Source organism: Megascapheus bottae, chromosome 22 (assembly GCF_031878675.1).
Source record: "Megascapheus bottae isolate mThoBot1 chromosome 22, mThoBot2.hap1, whole genome shotgun sequence".
Taxonomy (NCBI): Eukaryota; Metazoa; Chordata; class Mammalia; order Rodentia; family Geomyidae; genus Megascapheus; species Megascapheus bottae.
The window spans coordinates 4431934-4449047 of NC_143530.1; the positions used below are offsets into that span (position 1 = coordinate 4431934).

A 17114-nucleotide genomic window follows, 5' to 3' on the forward strand; every position below is an offset into this window, starting at 1 on the left:
GTTTTAGCTGTGATGGTCCATGTAAAGAAACATATCATGAACAAAAGATAACAGATCTCATTCAAGACCCACATTAAAAGAAGAACACTTGCAATCAGCTTTGGCAATGGAGAACACCAAAGTTGAAATGCGATGAAGGTTTTCTAGTTATCATGGACATAGTGATTTCTCTCCATGTATCATGTCAATTTTTGTAAACCCCAAGTCTTTAAGTACAACCTGGCTCAGAGTCCTCTGCTTGGAGTTACATGAGGCCACGAATCAAGGTAGTTGCAAAGCTGTGCTCCTTTGGTTAAAGGAAGGTAAAAATATAAAAAGAGGAAAAAAGGAAAGGAAGGAGGGAAGGAAAAAATAGTAGAAAAATCCTTCAGTCATTTTGTACACCAAAAATGGTTCACTTGGATTACATTTTGGATTAGAGAAGAAAAGGCAAAACTAAATTTAAAAGATTTTTTTAAATACAGCCTCCTTCCCAAATTAGAAGAGTAGGAATGTGAATAATTTGAAATCTGATGTGTTTGAAACAGTGTGGTTTTGCTCTTTGATCCAGGGAGCGCCTGTACTATCCTGTAATTTAGGAGGCATTTTGAATCCTGGGCCTCGTAATTCACTGGTGGCCATGTATTCTAAGCATTTGTGGTCCAGCCATTGTCTATCTTTTTCAAGATCAAGGCAAAGTTTGTTGGTTGGGCCGCCCTCAATCCTTTGCAATCGTTCAAACCCATGAGTCTTCAGGAAAAGGAAGGTGAAAGTGAAGTAGAGAACCAATGTTTGGACCTGCGATGCAGAAAATAAGCCCTTGAACACCAGGTTAAGACTCTGATGGAATCCAAGCTGGAGTAAACAGTGATCAGCTCAGTTCCTTTGCTTCATGGTCAAGCACTCATTTGCATGCACAAATTCAGTTTCCTCCCATGGAATGAATAACTGAGCCCAAGTGGTACAGTTGTCTAGCTGATGGGGAAGACGCAAACCATGACCTTGATTGTCTGAAATCTTAAGAACATCAAACATTTTTCTACCACAAGAATTCTCTGCTTAAACCCATTTGAAACAAAAGAGCCTATAACCTTCCCTTACCATGGTGTTTATTTCATGTATTAAGAACACAAGATACAATAACATTCAAGCCACCCTTAATGCCAAATCTTTTTTGTAACTTTTTTATTTAAATTTTATTATTAGGGTGATGTACAGAGGGATTACAGTTACATTTGTAAGATAGTGAGTACATTACTTCTTGAACATTGCTACCCCTTTCCGTACCCCTTCCCGTGGTTTTTTTCCCATTTTTCCCTCCCGATCCCTCCCAGATTGTAGAGTTTATTTCCAACATATTGTCTTGAGAATATTGCTGTTACACTGGTTCATCCTTCCATCTTTGTCTCATCATCTTGTTTCTTCTCCTTCCCTTCCCTGATTCAAATAAACAAATAAATGTGTACACAATATAACAGGTACCAAAGTCAGATACAGCAGCAATAGAGGATATACTATAAAGGGGAAAAAAGAATGAAATAAGTTCACATAGTACATTAAAAACAACAATCACAAGAATAAACTTCTTGTTTCCTTATCCAGGAGTTCATTTTGCTTAGCCTCATCCTTTATGGTCATATGTACATAGATGTTTTTATGAAGCTCCCCAATAACACAGCAATCTAACTCCTGGGTGTTTACCCCAATGTCCAGAAACAAGGCCATACTCAGCCTACCAGAACAACCATATTCATTGAAGCATTATTTACCACTGCTAATATAAGAAACCAACCCAGGTGTCCCTCAATAGATGAATGGATCAAAAAGATGTGGTATATATACACAATGGAATTCTATGCTGCCATCAGGAAAAAATGCCATTGCCCCATTTGCAAGGAAATGAAAAGACTTGGGAAAAAAAATCATATTAAGTGAAGTAAGCCAGACCCAAAGGAACATAGGCTCCATTGTTTCCCTCATTTGTAATAATTAGTGTGCCCAATCTTATAAACTGTTAGTTCATGATACTAACAAATATAAATCTTACATAAACCTTTTACCATTTTATGAAGATAAGGTTCTTGCATAGATTTCTTAGGTCAGATAGCTCCAAACCATATATTTAGTACTAGCAGATTTATTTGGAAAAATATACATATATATATATTCTATTTATATAGGACTATTTTTCAAAAGACCACTGACATCCTTTGCGTACCACAGTAGAAATTTTTAACCAAAAATGAATTAAAACCAGGAAAAAAACAATTTTCTTGTTAAGGTTTTATTTCTCAATCAGGAAGCAAAGTCTTTTTTTAAAAAAAAATGATTCATGCAGAAAAATCTCAGCACCAACCTTCATATCAGATGCCCAAGATCTAAACTCCCCCAATGTCATACTATGTTTCTTCCTAGAAAAAATTTGCTTTAAAACAAAACACACAAAATAAACCCTCCATAAACTCCCACATGGCAGTAAGCGCAGGAAGAAGGCTGGCCCCAATCCCAGCCACAGTGTGAGCTCAGATTGGCCTAAAATAATTATGGCATTATCATTCTTTTCACCAGTGATTGATCTGGACATGGGCATGGGAATGAGACTGACGAGGAAATTTGCTGAGAGTCTTCCGGGAAAGGTTGCTTTACTTTTAGAAGGAAACGAAGTACAGGCTGCTCCTTCTATCTCAGGATTTGGCTTGGCCTGGAAGCATTGTCTATATGATCAGCATCACCCTGAACTGGTGCTCTGGACATGGGCACAGCAGGGAGACATAAGAATTTTTTTGATGGTCTTGGGGCTTGAATTCTGGACCTTTTTCTGCAATTTGTTGGAGATAAGAAACTCAGACTTTCTTGATCAGGCTGCCTTCAAACCATGATCCTCAGATCTTAGCCCCTTGAATAGCTAGGATTGCAGGTGTGAGCCACCAGCAACTGGATAGGGTCTGGATTCTTACTGATATCCCCTTGTACCTGGAAGCAACCATCTCTATTGCTGCCATTCTTTGAGACACACTTATGTCTGTATTATTTAGGCCAGCTGTTGCTGGAGACCTCCAAATTGCTAATAGCGAATACTATTTCTAAAAGTCTATTTCCCTAAGCAGTGGCCGTCTTGGGTGCAATAGGCCAGAGACATGAGGCATGGCTCATCCCAGGCTATCTCCTAAGCTATCACAAAAGCCAGCACTGCTTGAGATGGCTGTGGCTGAATGAGTCCTTTGTGCAATGCGAGACAGACAGACAGACTTACACATAGCTATGGGTAAATATGGAAGGAAAAAAGTGAGGGAATTGGCTGCAGGACTGTCATGTCATCCCCTTTTCCACTCAGGCACACAAGTGGACTGATTTCTACGACCTCCCCAGAGGTTAGGTTCTGCTGTGAGTGCTGCACAGAGAAGACCCGTGTGCAGCCCAAGATGAGGAAGGCAAGCCTGTCAGGTCTGCCCTTTCAGACTCTCCCTTTTCAACAGCTCCAGTAGGAAATGACCTTCACAATGACCTTACACATCACTGGCGGAGAGAGGACACGTGGTGTAGAGGCCTTGGTGTTCTACTTGTCTCCACAGAGTCAGGACCCTGACTTGACTGAGATATGAACGAGCTATGGGTTTCATCACAGCCCCACGCTGGAGGCTTCCTCGGTCAGGCTGGGACTGCAGGAATATCGAACATAGCAATCTTACAGAGCTGTGATGGAAGCTGATCCAGAGTATTGATGACACAATCATTCTTAGATGATAATTTATCTTTCTAATGAATTCCCTAATAGCATTTACGATGAGCTTTTCATGGTATCAAAATTAAGCACCCATGTGCCTCTTCCTTCACTTAAACAAACTTTCCATTAAAATTAATGCGTTTTTTTTTAAATAAAAAAGCAATTTAAAATTCATTCTTGGAACCGGATTAAGGCTGTTGAACTGAATGTCAGTGAGTAGCAACACTCCAGTACTGGCTCAGCAATTTCTAACAAATGTATTCTACTAATATATGATGGTAAAAAATAGAGGAAGCTAGATTCCAGTTATCGGGGACCTTTTAAAATTATAGCTATTTCCGACAAGAGCATGGCCTAGTGATAGAGTGCCCGCCTACCATGCAAGAAGCCCTGGGTTCGATTTCTCAGTACCAAATACACAGAAAAAGCCAGAAGTGGTGCTGTATCTCAAGTGGTAGAGCTCTAGCCTTGAGAAAGCTCAAGAACAGTGCCCAAGTCCTGAATTTAAGCCCCAGGACCAGCAAAATAAATAAAATAAAATTATAGCTATTTAAGTAATAAATAGAAGCTACTTTAATTTAGACCTTATCATTTTTTCTGGGTGTTTGATTTTATTTTTCCAAGGCAGTGTTTCGTACTGCAGGAAGCAGGCAGTCTTTTCTAGTGCATTCCCATGCACTATATTTCTAGTTACATCAAGTCATTCGTTTTAGTGATGTGTCATACTTTTTTTTTTTAGCCAAGTATATACTGTAACCTTTGCTCTTCCCTAATTCCATGGAGGTTGTTGGGGAAGTACATGAGGAAAATGAAAACTGTAAAAGAGTAAATGATTCTGACACATTTATCATGAGAAGAAAGAACTAGGCCTATCTGACATTAACAGGAAAAAAACAATCTGCTAAGAAACAGAAGTACCATACACCAGTCTCAGCTTCCCAGATAACTCTGTGTATGGCCTTAAGTCACTTAAGCTCCATGGCATTTTCAGCCTTTATTCAACAGTGGGGTTTTTTTTCTCCAAAAATATTTTCTTGCTATTTTGGCAAACAAACCCTTTGTGCAAAGGATGTGACAAAATATAGATAATGTAATAAAGAAGCTACAGCAAGCTATGGGTGGTAAGGACATGTCCTCTGTGCTGCATAAACAAAGTTTTCCACTTCCAATTCCTATGTAATGCTTCCTATGAAAAGCCGGAAAATCTGACAGTGAATCCTGGAGAGGAAGGAAATGAACACCCGGACACAGTGATACCCAGGGCTTCCTGGGAAAACCCTGTGAGTTCTTACAGGTAGAGAACACTGGAGACCACTGTTCGCGAGGGAGAACCGTGAAGACGGCGCATGTGCCATGTCTGCATCCAGTAGCAAGTTGAGCTGGATTGCCATCAAGACCAAGTTCAAGTTCAAAAGGCTGTGACCTTTTTTCCTTCCATCCTTCAGATTCCCGGCCTCAAGCATCATCCTGAGATGTGCCCTCTCAGTGTTCTCTGTACCGAAGAATCAGTTCCACTAAAAACCAGAAGACGTTTAGAGGACGCAGTCCTGCGGCACAGTTTGCTCGTATGCATAGGTGTGTCCTTCTCTACGCGTGCGCTGAACCCTGGTCCTGTTGCCTTTATTAGGAGAGGATGCAGAAAACATGGAACTCAGTCTTGTACGAAATCATTGCACAAAGCGGGAACACTTTGGAGCGCAAGCTTCTGGTGCACAAAGTTTAGAATCCGTTTTCTCAATGTCTTCCAGTATTTCCCACAACGTGGGCCTGCAAGGGCTCCCGCAGGTTCAAAAATACATGAAACGTGAAACAGCAGCAGCAGCGGCTAAGAGCTGCCCCATGCACAGTGGTTTAGATGGGGGTGAAGCTGACCTGCCCTGTCTCAGAGCCTTCTCCTCCTTCTCCTTCTCCTTCTCCTTCTCCTTCTTCTCCCTTCTCCTTCTCCCTTTTCCTTCTCCTTCTTCTCCCTTCTCCTTCTCCTTCTCCCTTCTCCTTCTCCCTTCTTCTCCTTCTCCTTCTTCTCCCTTCTCCTTCTCCCATCTCCTTCTCCCTTTTCCTTCTTCTCCTTCTCCTTCTTCTCCCTTCTTCTCCTCCTCCCTTCTCCCTTCTTCTCCCTTCTCCTTCTAGGTCTCCCTTCTCCTTCTCCCTTCTCTTTCTCCACTCTCTTTCTCCTTGTCCTTCTCCTGGGCCCAAGCTTCCTTTCTCCAGGTGTTGGACACGCACCGTGGGTTCATTTTATTGTAGATTTCAGAAGCACTGTGATCCCCCTGATAAGGGGCGGGGGGGGGGGACCCAATGCAGATGGCGTGAAACCCTCTAAAGAAAGGGGGACACGGTGGGCTGCCGTGGACATGCAGAACTTTCCTGTTGGGCCTCAGGAGTGTGATGTCGTTCGATGACCAATCGAAGATCGCCTTAGCTCTCCACGGACGTGCAGGGGGCGGGGGGGGGGGGGGCGCGGGGCTCGGATCTGCCACGTCCAGAGCGCAGGGCGGGGACGCAGGGGTGGGGGGACGCAGGAGTGGGGGGACAGAGGGGTGGGGGGGACGGAGGAAGGCGGGACGGAGGGGGGCCGTCCTGCTCCATCCAGGGCTGGGGTCCCGGCCGGCTGGGCTGCAGCGCCCTCGGCGTGGAAGGCTTTGCACACGTGGTGATCACGTTAAAAATGCAGCATCATCCTCCCTGCTCCTTCCCTTCCCCAAAAGACGGGACTGGAGGGCGGGGGGGGGGGGTCTGGAGGTCCTCCCGCCCTCCCTCCACGCCCCCCCACCGGCACCCCGTCCAGCCCGCCCTGCCCCCTCCCTCTCCATCCACCCGGCCAAACTCCAGCAATACCTGTCAGCGCCTCCCCAAGAGAGGAGCCGCGCGCGCGGCCGCCCCCTCCCCGCCCCCTCCACCGCCGCCGGCACGTGGCGCGGAGGTCCCGCCCGCCGGGGGCGCGGCGCGCGGCGCGGGGCGGCGGGGCCGGGCCGGGAGGGGGGGCACTGCCGCAGGACGGGGAGGGGCGGGCCGCGGGATCGCAGCTCGCGCGGTGAGGGCGGGCTCGGGGGCGGTGGGGGGGACAGAGGGGGGGAGCAGCCCCGGGACGCGTCCCCTCCCCGCGCGCCCCGCAGCGTGGGGCGGCGTGGAAGGGGCGCGCGGAGGTGGAGCGCGGAGGCCCGGGGCCGGGCGGCCGGGGCGGGGGCCGGGGCCCCCCTGACGGACACGTGTCACCTGTGCTTTCCAAGCCGGACCGGGAGGAGGATGCTGCGGCAGGCGCTTCGCAGGGGGCTGCGCTCGTGCTGCCGCGGGCTGGGCTTGTGCGTGAGCCGGCACCCCGTCTTCTTCCTCACCCTGCCCGCCGTCCTGACCGTCGCCCTCGGCCTCAGCGCGCTCCGCCGCTTCCAGCCCGAGCGCGACCTGGAGCGCCTGGTGGCCCCCAGCCACAGCCTGGCCAAGATCGAGCGCAACCTGGCCGGCAGCCTCTTCCCGCTGGACCCGTCCCGGAACCGCCTCTATTCGGACTTGCACACCCCGGGGCGCTACGGCCGGGTGATCCTGCTCGCCCCGCCCGGGGCCGACATCCTGGGCCGGGCGGAGGGCGCGCTGCGGACCCACCGCGCCGTGCTGGACATGAAGGTGAACCACAAGGGCTATAATTATACTTTTTCCCATCTGTGTGTGTTGAGAAATCAGGATAAGAAATGCGTGCTGGATGATATTATAGCAGTGCTAGAGGATCTCAGACAGGCTGCCGTCTCCAATAAGACCACAGCCAGGGTGCAGATGAGGTACCCGAGCCCCACACTGAAGGTACGCTCCTCCCGCATGCTCCTGCCCGCCAAAGAGCCGGCGCTTCCAGTGCTCGCCCTAAACAAGCAAAGACATGCAGAGGTCTCACCCTGGACACTTAGAAGCTGAGGCTTCCTGGGGGGCGGGGAGGGGGGGAGGGGGAGGTGGGAGGCTGAGGGAAGCACACAGGCCCTGGATGGGGAGACTAGATTCTTCAGAAATTCAAGGCCGAATCAAATGCCAAAAAAAATTATTAAATTAAAAGACAAAATAAAGAGGGGGGAAAAAAGAGCAAAGAAAAAAAAAAGTTTTCTGAGACCCTGCAATGACATCTTTGTTCAGGGTTAATAAATCAGTGACTGGAAGGGGGAGGGAGAGGGAGGTGAGGTCCTGAACAGTTGGGGGCATTTCTCTTCATTCTGGGGATCAATGTATTATTACTGACTGCACATCCACTTGATGCCTTCTCTCCACCTACCTCCATCTTCAGCCTGGCTTGATGTTTTTTTTTAAACATCTCGGGAGTTTGTATATCAGCACCCTGGAAGTGTGTGTGTGTGTGTGTGTGTGTGTGTGGGTGGGTGGGTGGGTTTGTGATGGAAGGAAAGATTCCAGGAGTTGTGTGCGTGTGGATTTGTGTGGCAAAGGACACAGAAATTTTCTGTGTTTTAAAAAAAAAGAGTTGAAAGAAAAAAAAACACGCAATTTCTCACCTAGGAATGAGTTTACTTAGTCCTGCAATCCTTTCCCACAAGAAAATCCAAATGAAAGCAAAATTGTAACACCTCAGGAAGAAAATAGACAAGGGAAAAGGGAGCACAGATGATCAGGATGGTGGATTGTTCAGCTTCTAATGACATATGATCTATATCATATTATATATACTGCATACGATATGTATACTGTTTATTTATCTTGCTGTGGGAGGATGGCCATTCAGATTTGGTTGCTCAGATGAGGTTTATGAACTCCGTCTCCACTGTCAGGATCAAACTACAGCAGGTGCTGAGGCATGCAGTCTCCAGGTGACTGAAGTTCTGGGACAGATGTGACTTCCTAGAGTCACTGCACCATTTGCATTGCTTGACCCTGCCAGGCTTAGAAGCCTGGGTGGCCAAGAACTCCTAAGACAGGTGTTTCTCATGAAGAGCCACCAGTCCTCCTCCTTCTGTGTGGAAGAATGTGTGTGTGTGTGTGTGTGTGTGTGTGTGTGTGTATGTTTGTGCACATGTGTGTTCCCATAGAAATAATGACACAGGAGGGGACCCTAGCTTCAACACATAACCAGCCAGCATCATTCAGTGATGGAGAAAACCACCGAGTGCCCGTTTATTTACTTTCTTATCTAATACAATCAATATGGATATATAACAGAAGAAAATGGTTTTCTCAGGATTATTGTGAGAGGAAAATCCTTGTTTTCATTTCCCGAATTCAAAGAGAATTTGGTACACTTTGAGCCAGAGGTTCCTCAGGAAGTCTCATAGATGTCTTCCTTTTTTCACCATGGTGTCCTTGTTTGAATGGGTCCAGAGGCCGACAGGAGTCTCACTTATGCCAAATGGTGAAGTTTAGTGCACCTAGAGAGCTGTACCGTAAGCTTTCACTCCAGGTACAGGACATGTTTGCTTCAAGCTTACTGGTGGGAACAAGGTGGATTTGGGCACTGGGGCAGCATATTTCTCCTTTTCTGAGTCCTTCAGAGTCCTTCTCCTTCTGAGTCTTTCTGAGAGGATGTGATGGAGGGTGTGTCTTTCTAGCCTAAAGTCTCTTAACCAAGTTCTAGCCTCTGCCATGAGTCTCTGTCATATTGACCCCAGTTCAATTTTCCTATTGAGTCAAATCTGTAGTTCATTCACGTGCACAACAACTTGACTCTCAGTGGCCCTTTGCCCTCCCTGAGTGTAAGAGGACTTTTGTTCAATAAGCAACTGCAGGTATGTTGTTGAGCAGGCAGTAGCATTTTGGCAGTTACCATGTCTTCATCTTACACATTTGATAATTATTGCTTATCCTCATATGATTTCGTGTGTACAATTGTAGGAATAAGAGGTGGAGATGAGTTTTACTTTCTTGGGGGCATCGAAGTGCTTAATTCCAACATCCTCATTCAGTGTTACCTGTAAGAAAGACCTGTGCAATCTCTGGAGAGATAGATAGATAGATCGCTGACTTATTACCGTGCTAGACCTATAATGAATGCTCCATCTAAACTTTTTGATCAGTTGCTTGGTAGTTGTACACCTTGGTGGGGTCCGTGAATAATCATAAAGGAACAATAATTGATTACAAAGTTTAACATAGTAAAATTAGTCTATAAACTGTGAAATGCTACATGCGGACTGCTGCACTTGTTCCGCTCTGTTCCATGCATGCTTCCTCCGTTGTCTGGGTTTGTTTCTGTTTCCGTGGCTTCTGTGAGGGGCTGATGAGATCTGTTGGGGTAAATGGGCCCATTAAAATCTTCTTAGACCAATGGTCCCCTCTCAAACACAGATGTAGTCTCACACAGGCTCTTGTGGCATAAACTGTTATTTCATCACTATGATGGAAGCCCCAGATTCTGTCAATGGAAGCCCCAGGGATCTCAGGATCCAATGAGGTGACTTCCTGTTTCTTATGGGAAATTTGGAAAGTATTTTAATTCATGTGTGGTAGTGTTTGTCAGAGGATACCTCCATGATGTACCCTTAAGTTCAAAATCCACTGGTGTGTGTGTGTGTGTGTGTGTGTGTGTGTGTGTGTGTGTGTGTGTGTGGTGTGAGAAAACTTTATAGGCACTTATTTTTTTTTAGTCTTTGAGTTCATTTTTCTCTCCCCTGCCACCTTCCCACCTGTCCAATATGGAGCTCTGTTCTTTGATGGCCAGGGACGGTGACTTGAGAGGCCTCACAGAACAAACAGCAGAGAGGGGATGCCCTGATTGGAACCTGGCAGTCACTAGGCTTGAAGGAAGCCTGGGGTCCGTGGTGAGAGGCAGCGTGAGGTGAGTGAGCACTGACCACAGGGAGAAGTGAGCGGTGACAGCAGGAGGTCTTCTCAGCCCAGCTCTCCTCAGGACACCCAGGTAGCTCTCTGTGCACGAGGGTTTAGAACTTCTGATCAATGTGATTATCTTGACAAAGTGACAGTGACAAGTAAGGCCACCAAAAGTTGCCTTCTGTGGGTAATCCACGCAGAGGCTTAGATAAAGCTGGTATGAAAAAAAGAGAGCAATATTCAGCTTAGACTACTACAGAAAAATAAAAAGAAACATACAGATTTTCCAGAGCTGGACATAAAAGATGCCCAGTCTGAAATCTCTGCACTACAGACCATAAATTCTACAGCCTGGCCTGGCTCGTGACCTTTACATTATATCCTTGATTAAACACTGTTTATTTGCCCCTACCCAACACTGTCTTGTTCTATGTAGATAGTTTCTCAATACTGGTCGACTAATTTGCTGTGCACGGCCTTGCACTGGTCCTGCAGTCTCACCAAATGTTTTGTCACCCTTTGAACCTCGGTGACATGCCTTTATGTTAAAGCTGTACTTACATTCCCTAGGTCTCCGGACCTTCAATCCCGTTAATTTGAGGACTATCTTTTTAAACCTATAAGCACATGTGCACAATCACACACATTGTAGAAAGTGTGTTATATAAATGTAGCCATATTGAATAGTGAAGGGAAAACTCAACATCTTGCTGAAACTGGTTTCTTTATAGAAGTGAGATGAATATTCGAGATCCATAAGGAGGAACTGGGCTGAATTCTGAGAGTGACTGGCAAAGGAGGAAGCTTCTAGCCTGGCTAAATGCATCCCCTTTGCCTAATATGGTACCTGACACTGAGACGAAGTGGTTGTGTGACATTAGGCAAGTTTTCAATATGGGCACCAGCTTCTTTCTACCACAAAATGATAGGGCAGAGAAAGAAATGGCAAGAATTCTCACCAGCTAGTGCATGTCTACCGCAGTGCAGACAAGAAGGCAGCATCACAGTGGGTTTTCAGTGGATTGATTCCATTGTTACCGGAAAGCACCAATCATGGAATCCTAACAAATAATTGCATAAATATTTTTTTCAGGCCTGAATTCCTTTGTTCCCTAGACTTTTTGTGAGCACCAAAATAGCTGAGGACACCCTTGGTACAGAGTCCTATCTCCTGCTCTCACCTTCAACAGCAACCATGTCGAATCATTTTTCTAAGTACTTATATATGATTCCTTTAGTTCTGGGAATGCCGGAATCAGGGAGGTTATCAGAGTCAAAAGGAGCAGACAGGATTCTTATCCCCACTCCCCGCCCTCAGCTCACCTGACATCGCTTTCCTCAGGGGTTCAGAAACATCAGGGACTTGGGATGCAGTAGAAGAAGTCACCCATGACGTGTAGAAAACAGATGACGAGACTAATTCCCATTCCTTGAAATAACACTCCATACCAGTTGAAGCAATAATTCACAGTACTAACATTTTTTTCATTTTTTCCACTTAAACTTCTAATAACTGAAGCAGTTCTTGACTCCGTGCTTTTCAAAATGTACTGCATGTGCAGGGTATTTGGTATTTTGTCCCACTGGTTATTATTACAGCCTGGTGGGACCACATTGCTTTTAAATTCTATTTTAGAGATTAGCATCTACTCAAGCCTATTTTGGCTATGTCCAGACATATCTGCATATGCTCAATATAAAAATTTTTAAAGAAGAAATCTGAAATGCCAAGTTTCTAGATTGGTCCAAGACAACTCTGGGGTTTCACAGCCCTAGGGTTTCTTTCCCTGGTGGAACAAATCACCCAGCCCCCTTCTCAGGATGGAAAGCTAAGAGTGACTCATTTCTGTGGATTGTTTCTGCCTGTGGGCTGGTGAGTAAGGATGCATTCACGAAGCCCTGGTACACAGACACATTCCAGCGGTGCTTAAACACAGTCAAGAACGTACCAATGGCGTTGTCATCAAGAAAATCAATTTTAGTTTTGTCTTTTAGGACTACCCTTCTAAAGGATTTCACAGAGATTAGCACCACTGTGGTACATACTGGGAACTTACTAGAAGTTAAAATTCCCCAATCCTCAGCTTCTATCTGTTGCCCGGAATCTACATTTTAACACAGTCATTCTTTTGCACATTGGATTTTGAGAGTTGACTCTTAGCCACTAGGTGGGCTTCCAACCCCCTAGCTCATGCCATGAGTTTAAAGTAATGTGTAGGTTCAGGTCAAAATTACCGTAAGGAGATTGTAAACAAGCCTTTTACCATGATGGTATGTAGTGGAAACACGGAAGACCTGCCTGGCAAAGTAGCCAGGGACTGTTCATTGAGCCACCCTCATCTCTGCCCTCGGTTTGAGCCAGTTGCCCCTCTAAGCTTAAAGCTGATTACTGTCTTTCATTACTTTACTTTCTGAAAATGGAGGTATTAAGTCTAACCATCTCTTTGAGGGGCAAAAATAGCATTTTTCTCAGGCTTCTTGGTAATTATTTCACAATAGTAGCAGCACAAAGCCCTAGTTAGTGCAATTAGGTTAATATTATGTGAGAGCCCAAGGTAGAGGAGCCATGCCTAGGAGGCCAGGGTAGAGGAGCCATGCCTAGGAGGCCAGGATGTGCCTGGAAAATGAAATTGTAATCCATGCTTTTTTCAGACAGGACTGTGTTGGAACTGACAACTGAAATCAAGGCTGATTCTTGCCACCTTTCTGGGGGAACCGGGAGCCTCTGAAAAAGACCTAATGAGCAGCGAGCACTCAGAAATGAACGAGTGGTGTTTAGATACAGGATTTGTGCAGGCCCTGTCAATGTTACCCTCCTGGGCTGCCATCCCAGCCTGAGAGGCCCACCGGAGAGTCTCTAAGGTTCCTCTGCTGTGTCAAAAGTTGGAATTTGACTTTGGATTTTCTTCACCATAAAACAGCCTTTTGCATGGTCTGTTCTCTCAATATGCCTACCCAGCCGTATAACTGCTGCCCTCTCCCCATCTCCCCTTCCACCCTGTCAGATCATCTGCACAGCAATTACTAATCACCAGCCACATCCCCACCATTGTACTGGAGTAGCTCTTAGCAGCAGGGGGGAAGTCACCGGAAATCATCCTGGAGATCCAGACTGGCTGCCCTTGTTCTGTACCTACTGCAATTCTAGAGCAGATGGAGCCTAAACAGCCCAATAGGTAGACTTAGATGCCTGCTCAAGCATCTCCCAGTGCTCAGTTTTGGTTGGGCATAGAGGAAAAAAAACTTGAAAAATACTATTAAAAAAAAAAAAAACCTAAATCGTGGGTCCCCTGTCCTGACATCCTCATGTAAGTAGTCTGTGAGTGGCTAAGGCTTGATTAAGATCTCTGATAATCAGAATGAATTACTAAAACACCAAAGTCTCCTTTTTGACCTTGCTAGCTTGACTTTGGTTGTGTATTTGTTCCTCTACTTATTTATTCATATTGGCATAGTCTAAGTTGCATATGGGTAAGGAGTTCCATTGTGGCATTTCCAGACAAATCTATTCTGTACTTCCATCATGCTCACCCCATCTAATCAAAGCTTCTTTTCCTCTTCATTCTGACTGTCGCACCTTTGGTATTCATCCCTTCCTATTTTATTGATGTTTGTGCTTTCTCGTTATGGTTTCTTACACAACTGGCCTACGCAGTGAGATCATAGCTATCTCTTGATGGTGTTTTCCCCTCACCAACAGTACAGAAGAAATGAAAAACTCCCGGCCAGGCCTTTGAGATCTTGCTTCAGTTAGGTTTCCTTACCTAAAACTCTGACATAATTTCAGCACACACTCCATCGGACAATGCAGAGACTGAAAAGCGAGCCCCTCACTCTTCCCTTACCTTCATTCATGTGGTGCATCTTGCTCAGAATGTCTGACACTATCGAAATCTCCCCCCCACAGACACACACACACACACACACACACACACACACACCTGTTAAAATCCAAGACTCTCAAGTCATCTTTTTCCTGAAGCGTCTCTAGGGTATCAAGAAGGAGTCAACATCCATTGTGCACTGTAGGTAGTTATTTGCATGTCCACATACCTTCATGTTAAGATATGCGATGAATCTCTGCTAAAATATAATTCCATATATGTAATGCACAGGTAGGTAGGTAGCCTTCTCTGAATAAGTTAATTTTCCTTGAAGGACTGAGCCAGCAAGGTAGAAGTTGGCAGGACAAGCCCTGAGCAATACTGAAAAGGAAGAGAACACAAGGTCATTTGGGTTAGTCTAACATTGTGCAGCAGTATCTCAGCTCTGAAGAACGATGGCTACAGAAAGGCATTCAAAACTGTGTCCATGGATAGCCCCACTCCATGGGGCTTGCCAGCAATGTCACTCTGGACTCAGGAAACAAAGAACCACTAGGCACTAGGTAAATACATCATTTCCAGCCTGTAACTGATTCTAGAAAAATAATGAGAACTAAAATTAAAATTAAATATATATTATACATATATATACACATACATACATTCATACATGTGGTAAGTTTGCCAGCTATGGTACAACCAAAGTAGAACAACCAATTAAATTTGTATTCCAGACATGAAATTATGTCTAAATAGGTAATGAATATTGCATTCTTTGCTTGTCTGTAATTCAAATTAAACTTGGTTTTCTGTACATGACCTGCTGATCCTGGTCCCAAAGAAACCCACACAATCACATCTGCAGACATCACAAAGTCTCCGGGTCCCCAGAATCCATTCTAACTTCACGGTAGTGGGTACCAGCCAGCCAGGGGACTAGAGACGAGAGCAGTCTAGCTGCAGGCAGCAGTGGATATGCCACCAACTCCCAGAAATGCCTGGCCAAAGGTGGTGGGATCCAGTGTCTTAGGCAAGTGAGTTGATCGAGTGATATTTAAGTGGCTCTTGATGTGATTTTAGTAATGGACCCTGTTTTAGGAAAGCCATGCTACATGTAGTCAGCATTAAGTCTGAGAGAGTACACTAGGTAAAGATTACACCTAGCGTGAAATGCCTGCTATTTTACATTGCAGAGAAAGATGAAAACTATTTAAAAAAGAATTTTTTGATGAGTACATGTAAGTGATATTTGATGGGAATATCTGCAAGCTGTAAACCTGAACCCCTAGACGAGAGGGCACACCCATGGCACGTATCTTTAAAAGCCCTAGACAAGGTAGGTTCCCCACTGCATAAACCCTCGGAGGCAGATGCAAACCTGCTGTTCACCTTAGACAATGGCACTGGCAGGTATCTGTGCAGTGTAGAACATACCCTGCCTTCCTCCAGAGTTACCCTTTGGGTTTTCACGGCTAGAAATGAGACCTGTTCCCATCGTTGCCTTTTACACAAACTTAAAAATCCATCCTGTCGATAAGGAATCCTCAGGAAAATGAAGTTTGGTGTGGTGGGTTTGTTTGGGATTGTTTCTCGTGGTGCTAATTGAGGTTGTGTGGCTCTGTCTGATCCAGCGTTGGCTATAACTTTCCACCAAGAGTGGCAAACCGTGGCTGCCATCGCTTTCCACGCGCAGCTGTCTCCAAGTGGCCCATTCTGCATGCAAGGTTCGTCGTGCCAGTCGTTCTTGACCAGGAAACAGACTTTCCTGTGCTAAGTAGAATAGACGGCTTGACTGGAGGAGACACAGTGGACTCTACGGAGTCTAAGGATGGGGACTGCGGGGCAGCGGTCAGTGGCCTTGGAGACAGACATCCAGCCTAGAGCTGCTCAGGAGAATGAGAGAGGCGCTGCGCTGAACTAGTTCAATGACCTCTTTCCATGGCTGGCACAGAACTCTCCCAGGGAATAGCACAGAAAGCCAAGATTAGTAACTTGACACTTCCTTTCATTTCATTCTTTCCAACCATTTTTATCCTGGGGGGGGGTTGTGGGGGAATTGCTTTAAGGAATTGTAATCTTTCTAGGCTGTGAAACCTGAGATATGGTATTAACTTCTTATCGGACTGTCTCTTGTAAAATATGTCAAGTTGTATACTTCTAGAGTTTAACCTGTCTCTGAAAAATGATGTTACCTGATGTACCTTCCTGGCTGATAGAAATATATTTTGGTCATTGATCAAGTACACTGATGAGAGCGTCTCACTTGCTGTCTTCTATCCAGTATCTTGAAAACTATTGTTGCAGCCTTAAGGTTGCCATCATTGGATAGCATTCTCACTCACTTAGCTTAAAGTACCAACTGTTCCTTTTAATTGAAGTAGGACCTGTATATTTATGAATTAATATAGGGAAACCAGTTACTGATTGCGTCTCTCTTCTAATTTCTCTTTATATATTAGTAAAGAGGGTATAAAGTGAAAAATAGACAAATGTTAAGTTTGCTACTAATTTTTCCATTTACATGTTTGACTTTAAAGGCATTAACTAGCAACTTTAGAGACCTATTCTCCTGTGTAAAAATACTTTTGTTAATCCTCATAATGTAAATTTTCCAAAACTTTTGACATCGGGCATTTTAAATTGTAACCTTCTGCTTAATATACACTCAAAATTATGACAAACTGCAGAGAGATGAGAAAAGGCAAGGGAGAAATCATTCACAGACCCACTCACCAGCTCTTTTAAAATATCCAATTATTCAGCTGTAAAACACATGGTGGTTACCACAGGATACATATTTTTAACCCAGTTTATTTCCATTGTTTCATTAACTCTTC

The 17114-nt window shown here is 45.1% G+C and overlaps 1 protein-coding gene across 1 annotated transcript in view; it reads left to right on the forward strand.

Moving 5' to 3' along the window:
- Positions 1-6946: 6946 nt before the first annotated feature.
- Ptchd4 (patched domain containing 4) overlaps positions 6947-17114 on the forward strand; it is an 88710-nt gene continuing 78542 nt past the window's right edge. Inside the window, exon 1 of the mRNA XM_090355293.1 lies at positions 6947-7495. Coding sequence (XP_090211419.1) covers positions 6947-7495 — 549 coding nt within the window. The remainder of the gene's footprint in view (positions 7496-17114) is intronic.